The following is a 21164-nucleotide window of genomic DNA, read 5'->3' as shown; positions in this document are numbered from 1 at the left end:
TGTTGTTACCTCCGCCTCCCCACCAAAAGGCATTCAACATTTTCTCGATATCGTTAATGAGTGAGGAAGGAAGGATAAACATACTCATAACATATGATGGGATGGCTTGAAGCACAGATTTTATCATAACCTCCTTACCGGCCTTAGACAATGCTCTTCCTCTCCAAGAATTCATTTTCTTCCAGATACGATCCTTAATGTAAGAGAATATTGCTTTCTTGCTCCTTCCTATCATAGACAGAAGACCAAGATATATACCTATTCCTAAAACATAACGGACACCAAGTATACGGGATAGGTCTTCTTTATCGGCAGGAGACATATTGCGACTAAAAAATACTTCGGATTTGGCCAAATTAATTTCCTTACCAGAGGCTAGTTCATAAGTATGAAGAATGCTCATAAGCTGATTTACCTCTGCTACACTTGCCCGGCAAAACAAGAAACAATCATCCGCAAACAGAAGGTGAGACACCTCTGGGGTGCCACGACAAATTCTCGCTCCATGAACATCACCCCTCCCAACCGCCTGGTGAATAAGAGAAGTCAAGCCCTCCGCTACCAGAATAAACAGATAAGGAGAAAGAGGGTCTCCTTGTCGCAACCCACGACCCGGTATAATCGGTCCAACTCTGTCATAATTCATGAGTACCGAGTAATTGACAGAACTTACACACATCATTATCCAACGTATCCAAACGTCACCAAATCCCATTCTAGTCAGAACTCCACGGAGAAAACCCCAGTCCACCTTATCATAAGCGCGCTTTGCTAATATCAATCTTTAGTGCTAACTCGCCTCTACGCCCTGTAGTTTTTCTCTTCAAAGCATGAATCACTTCGATCGCAATAATAGCATTATCAAGAATCGATCTTCCTTCCACAAATGCTGACTGCTCCTGGGAAACACATTAGTCGAGACAAATCTTCAACCTATTAGCAAGCACTTTAGATATCATCTTATAAAGGACGTTATAGAGAGATATAGGACGCATGTCTTTCATAGACATCGGATTGTCACATTTATGAATGAGACAAATGTTTGTTTCGTTAAGACTAGTGGGGAAGTACCCTCTCTCCAACCAGTTAGATGCTGCCAAAAAAATATCATCACCACATTGCTCCCAGAACCTCTGATAAAAAGCTGGATTAAATCCATCAGGCCCTGAAGATTTATCCGGATGCATCTGAAACAAAGCTTGTTGAATTTCAACCTTTGTAATAGGCATCTGAAACATATCATATTCATTTAAAAATTGAAAAAATTAAATAACATGTCTGATTTATTTTATTTTTAAAAAATAATAAATTTGAAAAATAGAAATAGAAACTTCCTTGTTTGGCCCTACTTATTTTTTACTTTTCTACTTCTCCTTAAAAGAAACAGAGAAGTAGAAAATTGTATTTGATCCTATTTCTCCTTAAAAGAATTAAAGAAATAAAGTAAAGAAATAGAAAATAAGGAGAAGTTGGGTCAAACATAATTTTTTACTTATTTACTACTTTTAAGGAGAAGAAAAAAAGTGAAAAATAAGTAGGGCCAAACAGGATATACTTACAAAAAAAAATTAATATATTAGATTTAAAAATATATTAGATTTAAAAAAATAATAAAATAAATTATCAAAAGAAGAAAGAAATCACGCAAAAAAGAAAAACACAAAGAAAAAATGGACAAAAATTAGGTTTCCTAAATTAGGAGGGGAGAAACCAACTTATGTGCCCCACATATTTTCCGAAAAAAATTAGTCATCGCTAATAGCGTTGAAAACTTCGTACCAATATAATGGTAATCTAAAAAAAAAAATATTAAATACAACTTTTTTTTTTAGTATAACTTTATAAATCTTTGGCACCCTTCACAAAATCACTCAAGATCCGCCATTGTTAATAACTCTTGGCACCTTCTTATTTGAAACTATTTTTTTTTTATTGTTTTTAGATTCTGATTTGAAAATTTGTAACGATCGAATGAAAAAAAATTAAATCAATTATTTTTACAAGACAAGTATTTTTTTTTTTTTTTTAATTTTAAAAAGGTAACAAACGATCTCTAAAATTCACCTTTGAATTGAATTTTTTTTTTGGGTTATCATTGGTACGAAGTCTTCACCGTCGTTAATGATGACTAATTTTCATCGGAAAACTTGTGGGACACACGAGGTGGGTTCTCCTCTCTTATCCAAATTTTCTTCAATCAGATGAGTCAGAAATCGAACCCATGACCATATATTTAAGGAGATCAAGACCCTTGCCACTTGAACAAATTCATCGTTGTTCCTTAAATTGAATTCTATAGGATAAAAAAAAAGATTTTGTATTTTATAAAAAAAATTGTTTACTGTTATTTTTTTTTGTTTAATGTGATACTAATAAAAATGAATTTATTTATTATTTAATTTGTTAATGATTTGTTTGTTTGTGGGTTTAGCTTGTTGTATAAGTTGAAAAGTAGAAGCTAGTTTGGGTTGTTCCCCGCCGCCTGAAAACAAGCAACAAGAAGAAGAAAGGAGTGAGTGAGTCAGAGATATCAACAAACCCTTTCTCCTTCCATCTTTCCATGCACATTGCCTCTCATTCACTTTCTTTCTTTCTTTCTTTCTTTCTTTCATATTCCCCCAATACCAATAAGGTTTCTCATTTTTCTCTCTTCTTTGCAATTTCTTTCACAACCCATTTTTTATTTTCTTCTAAAGTTTCGTTTTTTGTTTCTGCATGTTGTGTTTTGTTTATGTAATGCCATTGCCCTTTGTCTATTTTATTATCATTACTATTCATCTTTGTTTTCTCGTTATTGTTTCAGTTTTATCAGAAAACCAACTTAAAGTGGATCTCATAAATTAACAACTTTTAGGGTCTTTTGTCAGTTTCTTATTTTTTTGAATTTTTTCTAGGAAATGTTGTATGTTTTTCAAAAAAAGGTTAAAAGTATATAATTTTTTATTATAGGTGAATTTTTTTAGACCCCTTTTGGATAAACTAATTAATTTAGGGCTTGTAGGCTTATAGCATAACCACTTATCATATAATTGCTTATGTATAATCTATTTCTATAACAAAAGACAAAATTAAGTCACTTTTTTATACTAAGTTGTTTTCATAAGCTAATGTAGTAGGGCTTATGAAAATACGTTAAAGACATGTCATAACTAGTTTCTTTATGCTCTCAGAAACAGTCTCAGAAGTGCTTATACTAATAGATAAGTTCAAATAAGTCGATCCGAAAAGGCCTTGTACTATAATGAAATGGTTCGCAGTAAGAAAAAGGAATTGAAGTGATGAAAACTATATCATTGTGTCTTAGTCTAATGCTGTTTTTGTAATAACATTGCTATATGGTTTTGTGCATTTTACCTACAATAAGCAGCTCAAGAAGACTTGTTTGGAGTAAATAAATCCAGGAAAAATGAAGTACGTTTTGGTGACGGGTGGAGTTGTCAGTGGACTTGGGAAAGGAGTTACTGCTAGCAGCATTGGAGTACTCCTTCAGGCTTGCGGCTTTCGTGTTACTTCGATCAAAATTGGTATTTTCCCTTTTTAACAAACATTATGCAGATTTTTAGAGGTGGTTGCATTTTTATGTATTTGTTGATAGGAAGGAGATGATTAGTTTACTCTATTTGAGTTGATAGATCCAGTTCTAAATTGCGGTTGTGCTTAAGCAACAAACCATATTGAGGAAAAATGTGGCCGCAATTGCGGTTGTGATGCTGTTGCAGAGGCCTCTAAAACCTTTGTATTGCGCCCGGGGTCTACAATTTATTTTTATTTTTTTTTGGTTTTCACCCTCTGGTTCCTAGGGGAAGGGGACCCTAGTAGTCCAGAGTTTGGGGCGAGTTCTGGCATCAAGTGGTTCCAGTCCCCTCCCAAATGCAGTTGCAGGGGATCGAACCGTGGTCCTCCCTACCAAGTTCAGCGCCAATCACCACTGAACCAACTAACATTTGGTTGGGGTCTACCATTTAGAACTATAAGAAACGCAGCCTATTTGGTTTGACAAAACTTTTTTATGTTTACATTTTTTGTTTTTGCTTTTGATAATGAAAATTCCACATTGTTTTTCTGTTCCCTATTTTCAAATATTTATTATGGAAATAGTGAAACAAACATATTGTACAGTTTTGAAAACAAGTAACCAGTGATGTCAAATAGCGGCTATAGTGGGACAGAATTTTACAAACTACTATTGTTCTGTGATAAGTGATTTAGTACATATCATTATCAAGTAGCTGGTATAGAAGCTCTATAGCACTCAAGCGAAGCGAAATATGAGCAAACCACTATTTTCTACGATCTCCCATTTGTAATATGTTGAAAATAAGGTGACAGATTGATAATTTTGAAATTAAAAGCAAAAACAGATTTTTTTTTTTTTAATCACGCAAGTCTTTTTATCTTTTGTAAAACTAATCTTTCGATGTTGTGAATATTGCTATTTGTTTATAGTTATTTTAGTTGCATTTAAACTTTATATTGCAGATCCCTACTTGAACACTGATGCAGGGACAATGTCTCCTTTTGAGCATGGTGAAGTGTTTGTCTTAGATGATGGTGGTGAGGTAAATAAAATTAGTTAACCTTCTATTTTTTTGTCATGCTTGTCCTTTTAGGCACTAAATTGGTGGTTTGAGATTGTATCGATTACATTTTTAAAACACGGCATCAGACATATTAATGTGAATCTTACTTATGTGGTGTGCATCTTTCCTTTTATTGCAACTCACTTGAACATGTAGCTTATTTGTTCTGAAGGTCACATGATTCATTTTCAATTTTCGACTATAATAACACACTAATAGCATTCCTGTTTCACTCATGTTCTATTTTCATTCTTCTTCTTTTTTGGTTGAAGGTTGACCTTGATCTTGGAAACTATGAACGTTTCTTGGACATCAAATTAACTCGCGAAAATAATATCACAACCGGAAAAATTTATCAGGTGAACAAAATGTTTGTTTCTTCTATTTAAATGTCTAGATTTTATTTTGTTTTTGTTTATTATGAGTGATCGTGGTTTCTTAATATTTTTTTGTTTTGTTTTGAATGCTTAATAGTCTGTTATTGAGAAAGAAAGAAGAGGAGATTATCTTGGCAAAACTGTTCAGGTATGTTTAGCCATTCTTAATCTTCCTTCAAAATCTATTGTTATGGTTGATCGTCTCTTGGTTTTGATTTTACGTTCGCTGTATTTGTAGGTTGTTCCACACGTTACAGATGCTATCCAAGAGTGGATAGAACGCGTAGCACAGGTACCCGTTGATGGAAAAGAAGGCCCTGCTGATGTTTGTGTCATTGAATTGGGTGGAACTATAGGTAAATTGTTGTGTTTTGTACAGATTCTAATTAATACTTTGTAGAATTTCATTTTCAGTACTTCTATAATTTTCTATAAAATGCTAATATAAAATTACTTTACTTTGATGTAGGGGATATTGAATCTATGCCTTTTATTGAAGCTCTTGGCCAATTTTCGTACCGTGTAGGTAATGTTTGTCATGACCGAGACCTTATAGTATACTGAATTATTTAAAAATATTTTGGTTGGATGTTCTTTGGCAAAGGAGTCGCATCTCATTGTTGTTTTTTTTAGGCCCTAGCAACTTCTGTTTGGTTCATGTCAGCCTGGTGCCTGTTCTCAGTGTTGTTGGTGAACAGGTACACTGCATACTGTATGTAATAAATAAACATTGAAATTTAATAGTATATTTTTACTTAATGGAAGTTTTAATCTACAGAAAACAAAACCAACCCAACACAGTGTCCGTCAACTAAGAGGGTTAGGGTTGATCCCAAATCTTCTTGCTTGTCGCAGTTCAAAGGTCTGTCTCTTGCTCTTTGTTTTTTCTTTTCATCCCCGATGGTTTTCCACTAATAATGATTGAACATTATTATGTTGTCCTTACCAGGAACTTGATGAAAATGTTAAGGCAAAACTTTCTCAATTTTGTCACGTGCCGGTAACTGACACAAAAGAACTCTTCACACTTTTTCACTTCACATATCCTTGAAGTCTCGCATATATATAATCTCAAAGCAAACTTGTGTATCTGCTGCAGTTATCAAACATACTCACTCTCTGTGATGTTCCAAATATTTGGCACATTCCTTTGCTGTTACGAGTAAGTAATTCTATGATATTTTACGAAACTTGTTTCTAATATACTTTTTCCTAGATTGTTCAATTGCATTATTTTTCTGTTATGTGATTCATATATTAACTAGAAATTTTTCTTTTGATATTGTTTTGTTACGAATAGGACCAGAAGGCACACGAAGCAATCCTGAAAACTTTAAACTTGCAAGGGTTTGTTCGACCAACTCATTCTTTTGTTGGTGTAATCTTCATCCCTATCCCCAGAAAGAATCGTTATCCTGTTGTGTTGATTTTTTGAGAATTTATTGTTAGCTATGGTACCATAGTTTTGTCAAAATGATTGTCTTTGAACTGATTTTGTTATTATTTTCAGTGTTGCCAGAGAGCCTGATTTTAAGGAGTGGATCACTAGAACAAAAGTTTATGACAAATTTCCCGAATCTGTGCGTTTCTATATTTATGATAAATCATAAAAATTATAATAATTATAATAATCCAGGACTAGTTTTTCACCTCCATGAATTGTGTCAAGTATTGGCTTCACACATATTATGCTGTTCACAGGTTAGAATTGCAATGGTGGGAAAATATACAGACCTTTCAGATGCATATCTTTCTGTACTGAAGGTACATTACTTTTCAATAATTCTCTCTCCTTTCCCCCCCTATTCACAGCAACTCGCAGTTTTAGTCGTTAAGCTTGTTAATAGAGTGAGCTGTCTCATCTAAAGTAACATCGGTGGCCTGTACACCATATTTTTTCTGTAGCAGATGTAATAGTACTATCAGTAATGTGTTTCTATACGACTATTTTATTGCTTTCAGTTCTGATGCTGTTATCTCGAGTTTAGATACACTTAGAATGGTTGATGTGCAATAGTACTATCAGTAATGTGTTTCTATACGACTACCTGCAATTCTGATGCAGGAAAACCTGAATTTTATCCGACTTTCAGAGATACTTGTGATGATTGACGGAGATTAGGATTTTTTCCGGTTAAAGTTGAAACAATAGACGAATATTTATTTCCGGTTTAACTCAACTGCACAGCCATTTTGTTTTGGTCACAGTTAAGGGAAATGATTGGATAAGTTGTTCATTTTTTGTTTCTTTTACGCAACTTCATGTTTTATGTCAACGGCGAGCATGAGTCAACAGACTGAGATTCTTTTATCGTCAAGGAAAGATCTTGTTACCTTTTTTTTAACCCAATGAAATATGTAGTACTTTTTATGATTAGGTATTATCTATTAACTCATTTGCTTTGTTATCTGTGCTTCTTTGCCATTTTTGTGTAACAAGATTTATTGTTTGTTGTAAGGATAAGCCAGTGAGATGCTATTCTTTAAAATGCATGTGGTAATTCACAAACGATTGATATCGACTGTTTTGGGTGTGTATTGTGTGTTATCTCATTTTCAGTTCCCAATATGAACTGCTGTATGGAACCTTTCTTTCTTCTTTTTATGGTGTGCCACTGTTTGTGCCGTTAAATAGTGGCTATAGCAGTGTTATAACTCTATAGCATAGCAGAATTTGAACAAATCACTATTGTTCCACAATACACTATTTAGTACGAAATGTTGTCAAATAGTGGCGCTATAGCACTCATGGAACCTGTGTACTGTGATATGCTGAAAGGAAACATCTTTTATAATTGGTCCTGTGCAGGCACTTCTGCACGCTTCTGTTGCTCGCAACCGCAAGTTGGTTGTGGATTGGGTTCCTGCTGAGAATCTGGAAGACGATACCTTTAAAGAGGTAATTATTGATCTTTCTACTGTTGCTGCATGTTAGTTAACCTGTTTTGTTTTGCTTTATTCCAAACCTCTGATGGTTAATTTCCTGACTGCAGGATCCCAATGCATATAAAGCTGCTTGGAGTCTTCTAGAGGTTTTTTTTATTGTTTGTACTATTTGCACTTTTATGCACTAAATGCATTTCTTTAACTTAAATGTATTCAAATGTTAAATTATCTTCAAATGTTACCTAAATGTTTTTTGTTACAGGGTGCTAATGGGATTCTAGTTCCGGGAGGTTTTGGTGATAGAGGAGTGCAAGGGAAAACTCTTGCTGCTAAGTATGCTCGTGAACATAGTGTTCCGTTTCTTGGCATTTGTTTGGGGATGCAAATTGCTGTCGTTGAATTTGCAAGATCTGTTCTAGGTCTTCATGATGCTAATAGCACAGAATTTGATCCTAAAACCAAAAATCCTTGTGTCATATTTATGCCAGAAGTATGTTCGCACTGATACTCCCATTTTTCTGTAGTTATGTCGTGATAATACTATTCCTTTTAGAATTTAGTTAACCTGGTTTTCTATTGATAGGGTTCGAAGACTCATATGGGAGGAACTATGCGTCTTGGTTCAAGGAGAACTTACTTCAATGTTGCTGACTGCAAATCAGCCAAGTTGTAAGGATTAATAAACCAAGTTTATTGATATGTACAAACATGTTGCATGACCTATCATCCTAAGATGAATGTGCTCCAATATTTAAATTTATGTGAAATTTTGTCTTCATCTTTAATTTAATTCGACTAGATAATTTATCTTAACATGTTTAATAAAAATAATTCAAAATGGATGTTGTGTATCTTCACCAAACATTTATATCTCATTTGTGATATTATATTGGAATTCTGTGTAGGTATGGCAATGTTAGCTTTATCGATGAGCGGCATCGCCATAGATACGAGGTAAGTTGTGTTTGCATGCGAAAAAGCTTCCTTTATGAGAAAATAAATCAACATTGTTCATGTGCAAAAGTGGTTGAACTATACAGGTTAATCCTGACATGATATCAAAACTTGAGACTGCTGGTCTATCTTTTGTCGGCAAAGATGAAACTGGGAGGCGTATGGAGGTGTGTATTTGCATGAAAGTGGAAATCTTAAAATCTTGTAGCATCTGAAAATTTATAACTACATTTTTTTTTATTGTAATTATGTTATTATGATACAATTGCAGATAGTTGAAATGCCTGGTCATCCTTTCTTTATTGGTGCTCAGTTTCACCCTGAGTTTAAGTCTAGACCAGGGAAACCTTCTCCACTATTCTCAGGTATTTTTCTTTCAAAGTTATTCCATGCCTGGTCTCTACCAGATACATTAATTATGCGATGAATCTGAAAAGGTGAATTTTGCTTATATTTTGTCACGGAGGGAGTATGTTTTACAGATTTTTAAGAAAAGCGAAGGTTTTTTTAATTAATCAAAAGAACAACTCTAACAAATATATCTCCTTTCTCACTGAAATGAGGTTCTGGTGAATTGATCCTGACGAGGTCATTTAAAAATTGTTCGCATTCGCAAATTTTAATGTTTAATGCTGAGATAGAAATTTTCACATGCTTGTGTCACATAAATATGTAACATGAGAGTATGTATTCCCTAGGTTTGGATGGTTGTTCAGTTTTCTTTAGTTAATAATGATGCAGAGTATTAAATTATGTCCATTAAGGTGCAATTGTTAATATTTCTTTGAATACCTTTCATGTGCTCCATTTAATGGATAATATTTTTCTGATATTTTAATTTGGTCCCATCAATGCTACACTGTAACAACAGGATTAATAGAAGCAGCATGTGAGAGGACAGTTGTGTCAAAAAGCAAAGAAAATGCAAACTTAACCAATGGGATACATGAACCACACTCGCCAACATCGAAAGCACAAAATGGAAATGTGTTGAAATCTTCTAATGGTTCCTTAAATGTTGTATGCCCCAATAGTTCCTTAAATGCGGAGGAGGGAGTTTAGTCAAACTTTTTAATCCTACAATTGTGCTTTGGTTCTATCCGAACACATTTTTGTTCTTAGTTAGTTTGTACAGTTTTGAGTTGTTTGGTTAGAGATAAGTTTGAGCTCTACCTATAGCTTTTGTTTCTAGCATGAAGCAAATTTTGGGTGTAACAACTTTTGTTTCCAAGCATATAGGTGAAGCTTATGGATGTTATTAATGTTTTGCTTTTCACAACGGTTCGAAATAGTGGTTTTTTTCTTGTAAGGAATAATGTGATGAGTTTTAAAACCCATTTCTCCTTTACGGTGGAAAAACCACTTTCATTTCCTTTCTAGTTTTCCTTTTTCCGGAATATTTTGGCTGATTCTTGATGACCTGTTTACAAATGAAACAACTTTCAAGCTTCTCTCTTGACAATCTTTGGTAAGATATATGTGAATGCAATGTCATTTTTGTGTGTATGAAAGGTAAGCGGCAAAACCCCGATCAGGAAGCATATCAACTCCACATGTGAGAGACCAACTTTGGCTTAACTATTAGAGATTTTTTTCTCGCGCCCCACAGAAGTCTTTGTTTGCCCCTGAAAATTTCAAAAACACCCCCCTCGCAACTAAGTAGTGAACTCAAGGGGCACACATTCTGGGAAAAAACAGTTTGCATCCTAGAATGTGAACTCAGTTTGCATTCTAGAATGCGAACTTTATAAAATAGGGGGCGAAGGGAGTGAGATACAAAAATATTAGATTTTATAAGGTTTGCATTCTAGGATGCGAACTATTTTTCTCTACTTTTTGCTATTTATTCACTCGCATCCTATGTTGCGAGTGGGGTAGTATTGGAAGGCTGGGGGACGTGTGTGAGACTCAAGGGGCGCAAGAAGGAATCTAACTATTATCAACTTGATTAGCTTATTTTTGAAAACTTGGTATCCGGCCCTACGACCGGCTAATCCAAGGGGAGCAATCCCACCGCCCACTTGCGGGGGCTCTATTTAAAGCCAGAGTTTTTTGCTCTGTATGGACTTAGCCCACCGAAATTGGCACTAGGGGAGATCGAACCTGAGATCTTGAGAGGAGCATACTTCAAGGACCCAAACCAACACCACTAGACCAATCTCAAGTAGGTTAACATAGTAGGATTGAATTTGACTTTGCTCCATTTTTGAGATATAGACACAAATAAAAGATTTATGGGACCCGTTAGTGGGATTTATTAAATGAATATCATTAATCTATCGACACAAAAGAATCTTTTGTGTCGATCTCTCATAAATGGACCAACAATAGAGGGTAGTAAATAGAGTAAAAGACGCACCAAGTAGACCATGTTTGTTTAATGATTGGTTAAGTCAAGGGATCACTTTATTTAGACTAGAAATTCCCTCTTGTGTGCCTTCTGATATGCACCCAAATTGGTTTGATCTTTTGGCAGTCACAAATACACTGGATATTTCGGGGTTAAATTACAAAGGGGGCAAAGGTTAGATTGATCCATGCCTTTATACAAATGTCAAGTTAAAGGAAAAACAACACTTTGAATCTGATATGCAGCCGCAACAGAACCAAGTAAGAGCTTTGGCTGTAGAAAAAAGAATCTCCATCAAAAGAGTTTAATCAAGCATTAGGAGGGTTAGTTCTAATGATGTCAATAATTTGTTGATGGAACGCACTTCTTATAAGTCTTGAACTCAAAAAATGATTGCCACAATTTTCATAATTTGACAATTTCTTTTCATTCTGCTACTCGTGCTCCCTCTGTATTTTTATTTTTATTCTTTTTGTTTCTTAAGTAGCGGACGTTATAAAAATATTAAAAAAAAAATTGCAAACCATTATTTGTAACCTATGATGCAAACTGAGTTTACTACTTAACCTGCGAACGGTACTCAGACTAGAACTGAATGGAGTAAAAAAATTGGTTCATGTTCATTCATGCCCTCAAGTTCACCACAAAAAATGTTAAGCATATATTTCGCATCAGTTGCATGATGTGACTCTTCTTCCATCTTGCATTGTAGTGTCAAACATCTTTCTAATCTTAGGCACGATAACATTATCAAACCCACACCATTTTTCATATATGCTCGGAAATTTAACCATCAACCTATATGTAATATACACAATCATCGACAAAGTTTCTTAAAACTAAATTATGAGTATGTATAATTTTATGTGTTTTACATTTACCTATTTGTGATGATTCTGTCTAATTTTTCCAACATCAACTATATCCATCAATGCCAAGGCCTACAAAGGTATTTACAATTACATCCCTCCAAAGGCACTGGCGGAATTCACACCCAAGACCTCTCTGATTCAAAACCTATCTTTTTATCACTAGACTACGTGGTATGTTAGAAGCACACACGATAAACATATTATTTATAGAGGCATGGAACTAACTAGTTTAAAATTATGTTAATGATTATAAAAGCTATAGTTGAACATAACTTTCATAGGCCAAATAAATAAGCACTGGTGCCAATCCAGAGATAAATTTTCCATTACAATAAGTAAATCAGGTCTTCTGCTAAAGCTATTCAAGACATGATATGAAATAAAACAAGGTGACTTGGAAATAGCGTGAAATTTCAAGCATGATCTCTATTGTTCCGGAGCAGAACCAGACACATCTACATTGGTCTCTGTTTCTCCTCCATTGGTTGTAGAAGTTCCTTGCGACTTGGCCAACTCCATCACTTCTCCTGGTGGTGGATGATCAAACTTGCATGTCGCGCCAAACTTGCACGTGGCAGTTTTCAAATAATATGGGCAAATCTCAACACCCTTAAAGACACCATACAAAAAAGTTATGATATGCCAATAGATTTATACATCACTTAATATTGAATATGAAATTCACTAGTATCATGAATCTCTGATAGAAATTTGAAGCTAGTTAGGTTGATGCTACATTGCTACTAAAAACTGAAGTTAATGGCTACAAACAAGGACAATGCACAAGAGTCACTTCCTTCGTCACATTACTCGTGCAGTCCAACAATCAGCATCTACTAAAAATGACTTGAAACTTTTCCATGACATGCAGGACGTAACAATTCAAGTAATTTTGCACTTTTTTCGACAATTTTTTTTACTAAGGGTAACATGCATGCATGTGAAAACAAGCAAACATACCTCTCTTCTTGGTAACCCTGCAGCAGTAAGTTTAACATTTGATTGCAGTTTTGATGATTCTGTTGAGCGGTCAATTGGGTGATGATATTTGCATCTTTCCCCAAATTTACATATGCCAGATTTCATATAGAACTGCATGGCAAATCATTAAATAGAAATGTAAAAGAAAATTAGATGTTTCATTCAGAGACTATGGCTTTGCATGCAGAGTTAAACAGCAAATAATATAAGCTTGCATGAAGTTTGAACAGTAGTAGTCTTATTTTGAGGCAAGACCAGTAATGGTATGATATGAGCCCCTAGCAGCCTAAAGTATGTTACTAGTAATCATTAAACAGAAACTGAGTCCCTAGCTCCCAACATTTTTCACCTAATACTAAATTTTCCTAAGCAGAGCAATAAAAGAAACAAATGCAAGGTACCCCAGATAGAAATTGGTGGAAGAAGTATAATAATATAAATTCTTACATCACATTCAATCTGTCCAGGACGCTGAGGATAGATAGTCCCTGTTACTCCCACCTGGGTCTGGAAAACAAATAGCCACGAGATGCATTAAACTTCAAGTATGTTCAAAATAAAATGGATGATACCTCTCGTGAATATAATTTACAATAACACAAGAATAGCAACTTTTCTAAACTATCACACTTCTAAGTAGAGCCACTACAGAAATAGTACACCAATAAGTAGAGCCACTACAGAAATAGTATACCAATAAAACAATAACTTCGAGGTCACCTGTAAATTTTATGTTTAAGCACCTGAAACATTCATTTGTTTGAAACAACCACTCCCATACCCCACAAGAATGAGGAACAGGTGTTTGTTAACATCATTTGCAATTTGCATCAGTCTATTCTCTACGAGATGAAGTACAGTAAAAACTTCCACATTACCATTGGATTTGAGATCCTGGGGTCAAAAGCTTGATAAAAAGATGCAGCTGGATTAATAACTCCAATGTTATGATTAGCAGCCGAGGATCCCAAAAGAGAAGGGGCCAATGCAGAAATAGGTGGATTAATTGCTGCACCAAAACACAAACATGTGAAATTATTGTTTAAGAACATGAAAAAGTGTTAACATCCAACGCCATACATACCATTCATGACGGGATGATTGTAGCGGCAAGTGGCCCCAAACTTGCAACTGATGTGTATATGAATGGTAAAAAAAGAGTAAGGACATTTAAATCATTATAGGATAATTACACATGAATGAAAAAAAGTAAGGACATTTAATTCATAAAATACTTCCATTAACAACATAACTATTAACTATTAACCAATTAAACAGAAATCAATATTCCACTTCAAGAAAAAGAAAAATCGGTATTTACCTTCCAGTTTTCATGTAGAACGGACAATCCACTTCCCCCTGTCAGCAGATATTTGTACAGTGAAAAACCAAGCAATTTTGTGGTTATGCGTTTTAGATATTATGCAACAGAAATGAACACCAAAGAAATTATGAGAAAATTAAATACCTGTCTCACAGGAAGCCCTTTGCTATTATGCAACAGTGGAGATATAAGAGGCTGAATTTGTTGTGTATCTCCTATTGCCCCGTCAAACATAGAAGAATTTGTTTGTGTCTGCTCAACGGTACGGCTCGATTCATCAGAGAACTGAATCTGGATATCCTTGGGGTGATGGAATTTGCATGCAGCACCATATTTACATTTTCCAGTTTTCAAGTAGAACTGGATAAATATAAAAAATATGTAAGCCATTTATAAATGATGTCTCAAGTATTCGTGCCAAAGATGAATATCTAACCGCACAAGGGGGCTCTTGTGGTCTCTCGGGTAAGCCAGAAACATCAGGATTTTCTGAGGGAACATTTGGATGATTAAATTTACACCTTGAACCAAACTTGCATTTTTGAGTTTTCAGAAAGAACTGCCATGTATTTAACCCAAAATGAGTTAGTAAATGATCAAATGCATCTGAAGGAAAAAGATAATTGCAAATTCTACTTACTGGACAATCTGGTTCTCCAGGTCTTTCAGGAAGAGTTTCACTTGGAACAACATTTGGAACCTGAAACGGTTATGAATAAACTGTGTATCATGATTCATAACAAATCAGTAAAACCGTATTCTATTTAAGAATTTAAATTTGTAGTTGATTTGCGACCAAAACGAATTTCCAACAGACACTAATCAGGAAACATAAAAATGACAAGCAATACAGGTAACATATTTAGTATATGAATCAACTAGAAAAGAATTGTCCTGGCATACAATTTAAACAACCTCGCATGCACGCCCTAAATTTCACTGGGCACTGGATACTACTAGAATAAAAATTGATTGACAAGTTGACAGCATAGTAAAATATCATTCTAATACAGTTATGCAGTTGACTACATTCACCATTAAACAGACAGATATATACTGAGTTACTCAACTTCAAATTAGTGAAATCGTTGTAAACAACGATGTGACACGATAAAAAAAAAATCTTGGTTGATATAAAATCGTTAACGAAAGAAAACAGATAAAAAGTAGCATTATGACAGAATTCAAATATAGCTCCTAAATCATATGCTCTTATTCCAAATTGATAGGAACACAGTAATCAGGATATGTTAACAAGAACCATTAACTTCCGCTGATATATCTGAATTATCAACTCAGTTCTTCAGAAGTCACCAAGCTGGTTAAATGCTTGAATCATTGACAAGTTTGATACATACGATTTATATACTCCATCTTGGGTAAAACATTAAGATATTAGAATTAGTTATTAGTCTTTCATATTGTTAGTTTGTATATTCTTGTACTACAAGTACTATTGTACTTGACATATCTGTGCTACATTTTATTTTATTAAAATCCATTAATAATACCTCTACTGTGTTGGACACTGACATGTATATAATACATATAAACTGTAAGAAATAGAATTGATTAAACTAGTATATAATACACCGCACCATTATATATATTCAAATATACTTTCTATAAATATAGAATCATAAAATACATCATTTTTCATTAGCCAATAATAGAGTACTATACAATAAAATATAATTTTAATATAGGCATAAATAATAACAATAGTCACCTCTTTCCAATCTGGGATTCCACCCTCAGGAACCCAAATAGGATGATCAAACTTGCAGCTCTCTCCAAATTTACAGGTTCTTGTTAGCATATAGTGGGCACAATCCTTCTCTCCTGGTCTCTGTGGATAAATAGGCAAAGTGCTTCCGGTATCATATCTAGGGCGCTTGGCCAGTGAGTTTGTAGTATACCAAGCTTCGTTTTGCCCGTATGTATTCAAAATGGTTGGATGGTAGAGCGCTATAGTACATAATAGAAGTGTATATACAGGGAAACCAAAACAAATGTATAATGTTACTTTATAAGTTTGACTTAGAAAATAATTTTAACAAAGAGCATAAGCTTTAGTAACTACAAAGAATACATTTCATCTAGAAACTGAGATGACAAATATTCATTAATATTGTATAAAAGCTTTAAGTATATGTTTGTCAGAATTATATCAAAATAGCATATATAAATCTGGGGTATTAAAATAGCAACACTGTGCCCTCAGTTTGAAGTCAAATTCACTTGGTTAGTAAGTAGTGAAACACTCAAATAAGAAGCTAACTCTAGAGGTTTTTTCTTTCTTTTTTCTGTCGCTATTAGTACTAATTGTTATTGTTCACAACTTCACATCACCTATCTCACATTAGTGTTGTCAAACAGCGGTTATAGTTGTTCTCTAGTGTTATAGAATAGCAAAATTTAGACAAAATAGTTTTCGTTATGTAATATGCTGTTTAGTAAAAGTATTGTCCAATAGCAACTATAGCGCTATAGTACTGTAGTAGCAGAATTTGAACAAATTGTTATTTATAACGATCTGCGATTGACAACACTGCTAAAACTACATAAATCCCACCTAAGCCAATGCCACTAGAGTCATAATCACATACTACTAAATATGCAATAAACAATGCAAACACGAGAATGCTGAGAAGTACACCATGTAGCACCAGTGGCAGATCTTCCCTATGACAGGTGAGAGCCGGATGGCTCCCCTATTATTTATATATATATATATATATATATATATATATATATATATATATATAGACACACACACACACACACACACACACACACACTATCTCTTGGTAGCAATTAGGGTGTTGTCCAGTAACTTGTGTTCAGTATCCATGTATACTATGAAGCCCAGACACAGGCACATACACATACACTATACACGACACCGTTGATAATTTGAGAAAATGACATAATTCAATGTGATCATATGGGTCTCTGTCGGACATCGAAACGTGTCCGTCGTCAGGACAAGCATGATCCGAGGAATGTATGTACTTCATAGGATTTGCATCCTCACTCAGTCACTCACACTTGCACAAATCTCAAACACAAACATAACCGTTCTATAAAACTGAACAAAGCAAGCATTTATTTTGACAATTATAAATAAGCAAATAACACTAACAAGTACACTATACTACAAAAAAAAGTACAATATACTACGTACTTTATTTCATTTCATTTATTAATTTATTTACCTCATTCGATATTTTCTATTTCAACTTCATTCAATTTTAAAACAAGATCCAACTCCAAACCCGGTCCAACAATCAATCATCAAATAAATAAATAAATAAATAAATAAATAAAACCTAAAAGATTATAATCTAACTGTCATAAATCATAATTTCATAATAATCCACATAACTGAAGCTATTATAAAAACAAATCAATTACAAAAACAAGAACAAGAAGAAAACTAACCGTCAGCAGAGCGTTTAAGTTGAAGTGAAGCAGAGGCAACATTTGCGGCGGTGTTATTGAAAGCGTTAGCCCAAGGATTAGTTTGGGAGAGGAAATTAGCAGTGGAAGAAGAGGAGATTCTAGAAGAAACTCCAGGTGGAGCAATGTCGATATCAGAAAGAGAAGATGAGTAACGGATAGAGGAAGCAGCGGCGGCAGCTTCGGCGGTGCGGCGATAATGAGCGAGGAACATTGTATTCGGGTCGTAAAATCGGGTCGTCGGGGATATGTAGTTGGTTGGGCTATTTGAAGTGTAGATTCGATTTTCCATTTGGTTAGATTTATTTTGAAGAAAAATAAGAAAAGGATGTTACTGTCACATGAAATGAAATGAAATAGAAATAAGGTTCGTTCGTTCGTTCAGTCAAAACAAAACTCATTGGAGAAACATGAGAATGATTGGAGCATATAATGCATTTTTATTTATTTGAGGCTATTATTAGTGGGTTTTGTTTGTTTGGCTCGTGAAATATCTATTTTAGAGCATCCACAATGGAGCACTCTATTTTTGAGTACTTAAATGGTCCCACATAGACACATCATCAATTTATTATTTTTTTAATAATAGTACCTAATAGGTACTCAACTCCTCCAATGGAGCATTTCTTAAAAAGTTCTAAAATTGATCTCATCAATAACTCCACATCATTAAAATTTGAAATTTAATTTAAAATAATATTGCCAAATTAAATTTTTTTGAATATATTAAATAAAGTGGGTCCCATAAAAAGAAGAGAGAGGGAGTTCTTATATTAGAAGTGGTACCTATTAGGCAAATGGGCATCAAAATGGAAATTATGCATTAAATACTTTAAATATGAAAAAATTGACACTAGTTAAACTATTAAGCACGAACTCCGACACGAATACCGCGACACGACACAGATATGGACACCACGACACCGCTAATGTAAAAAATATAGGATACCGACACCGTTACATATTTATAAAACATATAAATTGAGAATCAAAATATATACATATAAATCTAATTTGAGTAAGTTATTTTTTAAAAAAAGTTTTAAAACAAGATATGATAGTATTTTATCTTTATTTATCCATCTACGATCGAAAAAACTAAAAATATCGTAATCAAAATGTAATATCTTCAATCCCTCATTGATCAATATTGTTGTTTCTACACATCTTTAACTCTTGTAGATGTGTCTGATATGTGTCTAAGGAGAGTATAAGTAAAGAAAAAATAATTATTTTTGGGACACTTGTCCGACACGTGTCATACGAGTGTTTTACAAGTGTCAAACACCGATCAAAGGAGTGTCAAACTAAAGAAAAAATTGAATTTTTTCCGACACCGATATGAGTTATCCGACACGTGTCGGACACCACGACACGCCTAACCATAGAGGGTCGGTGCTTCCTAGGTTAAACATACTTAAAAAGAAAATAAATAAAAAAACTTTGTCATTTTTTTTTTTTAGTATGTTTAACTAGTGTCGGGGCACTGTTGGTGTTTAGCATGAACCTTTATTTTATTTACGGTTTTATTACAATTTAGTTTACAATTATTATAATTTTGCATTTTTTTTATTTTTTTTATCTCAATTCTCTTGTTTTTAGTTTAGAAAACAAATACTTTTTAAAATTTATCAGCTTTAAGCCACTAGATTTGATCCAGTAGTGAGAAATTTGGGTAATATGCTAGAAGTCGTGAGTTCGATCCTTAACTCCATCGTAAACTAAAAAAAATTATGAGGTTTAGAAATAAAGCAAAAGTTTTTATTTGGCAATTTTAATGGGTTTTTCTTACACTTCACTTATTTTGATTAAATATATTTGGCAAAATAGGTATTTTAGTTATTTATTCATTATTCCTATATATTTGTTTAGTTATTTATTCATTATTCCTATATTTTAAAAATAAAAAGTTTTGTGATATAAACATTTACATTTGTAATTTATTTTCAATTATTTTTAGATGACTATCTTTTATTGATTTTTTTAATCTTCCAATTTTTTGGAAAAAGGGTCTTGGTAATTGCATTTCTTAGGATGATTATTGATCGCATTTTGTTGTAGACGCTTAGACCATCTCCAATGGTGTAGTACCTATTAGGTACTCATGGTACTTATTAGGTACTACCATTGGAGCAATATTCATTTGAGTACCTAATAGGTACTAGTTCTACAATAAGCATTAGTATTGTGTTTTTGTGGGTCCCATTTATAATGATGTATATTTATTGATGTGATGAAATGTGTTATTGGTAGGGCCTAATTAGAACTTTTTAAGATGGTTTCTCTTCCAACCCCCCTCAATTCTTTTCTACCCCCCAAAAATCCAAGTTTGCCCTTGCGGTTTGAAACATTTTTGCCAAAAAACTTCGGTTCGTATTCACCGAAGCCAAATATTAGACCATTTCGATAACTGCAAACCGAACATTAGCGTTTTCGGTACACAAAAAACGAACGTCAGTTTGTTCGGTATCTGCGAACCGAAATGTCATAGATTTCGGTACGTTGGTCGCTGAAATTAGGCTATTTTCGGTAGAAGTTTACCGAAATAATTGTTTCGGTACCTGCGAACCGAAATGTCCCAGATTTCGGTAAGTGGTTACCAAAATTTATCAGAATGTCAGCTTATTTCGGTTCGTATAAACCGCAGTACCCAGGGGAAAAACGGAAATTCAGGGGGTAGAAAAGAATTGAGGGGGGTTGGGAGAGAAACCATCACTTTTTAAGAGATGTTGGGTTAGAGGGATTGAATACTTATTAGATAGTATAGTATTATTAAAATATTATAAATGAGTGATGTGTACACGTGGGGTCTAATTAAGTACTCAAAAATGAGTATCTCTTTTGTGGATGCTCTTATATCTCTGTGAATATAATTGAGATAAAATATAAGCTACTTGAAGCTTATAAAAAAATGTTACAATCTAATTAAAAAAACAATAAATTTATGAGAATCTCTTATTGTGCATTTTCGATGACATAGCATGCATGGACACGTGAAAATAAATTTAATTTATATTTATTTTTAATTCCAAATCAGCTTATAATAATTTTTTAAAAAAACAATTATTTTATAAATAAAATAAAAAATTATGCACGGAATAAATCAAATTTCACTAACTTTTTGCAGGGGTAGACAACATTTACCCTATAATTTATTATTGTTCATGTAGTAATTTGTACTTATTTCTATATTAAAGATAGTGCTAGTATATTCGAAACGACTGAACTACTAATTAAAATTCGAATGAAAGAAAACATATAAAAAAAAATAAAAATAGAATGAAAGTAAAAAATTCTGCTTTGCCTTAGGCTTCAAAAAGTTTATACACAGACCTAAATAGAGGAAGGAATATGCGTCTTTGACTAATTAACACTCAT

At 33.7% G+C, this 21164-nt stretch overlaps 2 protein-coding genes across 4 annotated transcripts; one reads left to right on the top strand and one right to left on the bottom strand.

Annotated features, from left to right (window-relative positions):
• Positions 1–2397: 2397 nt before the first annotated feature.
• Positions 2398–10169, top strand: LOC123894444 (CTP synthase-like). 2 transcript variants are annotated; one of them, XM_045944451.1, is made up of 22 exons: positions 2398–2632; positions 3368–3524; positions 4480–4559; positions 4853–4939; positions 5055–5105; positions 5196–5313; positions 5427–5483; positions 5591–5655; positions 5736–5819; positions 5907–5957; positions 6057–6119; positions 6258–6304; positions 6468–6537; positions 6659–6721; positions 7767–7856; positions 7951–7989; positions 8106–8333; positions 8427–8512; positions 8749–8797; positions 8884–8964; positions 9069–9162; positions 9669–10169. In XM_045944451.1, the coding sequence occupies exons 2-22, from the start codon at positions 3407–3409 to the stop codon at positions 9857–9859; spliced, it is 1812 nt and encodes a 603-aa protein (XP_045800407.1). In that variant the 5' UTR covers positions 2398–2632; positions 3368–3406; the 3' UTR covers positions 9860–10169. The 2 variants fall into 2 exon arrangements, with proteins under 2 accessions (XP_045800407.1, XP_045800408.1); XM_045944452.1 differs by having other exon boundaries at positions 2496–2516.
• Positions 10170–12276: 2107 nt separating this feature from the next.
• On the bottom strand, positions 12277–18244 carry LOC123894445 (zinc finger CCCH domain-containing protein 37). 2 transcript variants are annotated; one of them, XM_045944453.1, is made up of 11 exons: positions 17769–18244; positions 16054–16292; positions 14965–15024; positions 14761–14883; positions 14469–14684; positions 14322–14359; positions 14085–14131; positions 13879–14009; positions 13448–13507; positions 12980–13111; positions 12277–12628 (listed from the first exon to the last, which is right to left on the bottom strand). In XM_045944453.1, the coding sequence occupies exons 1-11, from the start codon at positions 18076–18078 to the stop codon at positions 12446–12448; spliced, it is 1539 nt and encodes a 512-aa protein (XP_045800409.1). In that variant the 5' UTR covers positions 18079–18244; the 3' UTR covers positions 12277–12445. The 2 variants fall into 2 exon arrangements, with proteins under 2 accessions (XP_045800409.1, XP_045800410.1); XM_045944454.1 differs by lacking the exon at positions 16054–16292 and having other exon boundaries at positions 17769–18195.
• Between the last annotated feature and the right edge of the window lie 2920 nt (positions 18245–21164).

The sequence above is a fragment of the Trifolium pratense genome, linkage group LG7 (assembly GCF_020283565.1).
Source record: "Trifolium pratense cultivar HEN17-A07 linkage group LG7, ARS_RC_1.1, whole genome shotgun sequence".
NCBI lineage: Eukaryota > Viridiplantae > Streptophyta > Magnoliopsida > Fabales > Fabaceae > Trifolium > Trifolium pratense.
This window is presented reverse-complemented; position numbering and strand designations above follow the sequence as displayed.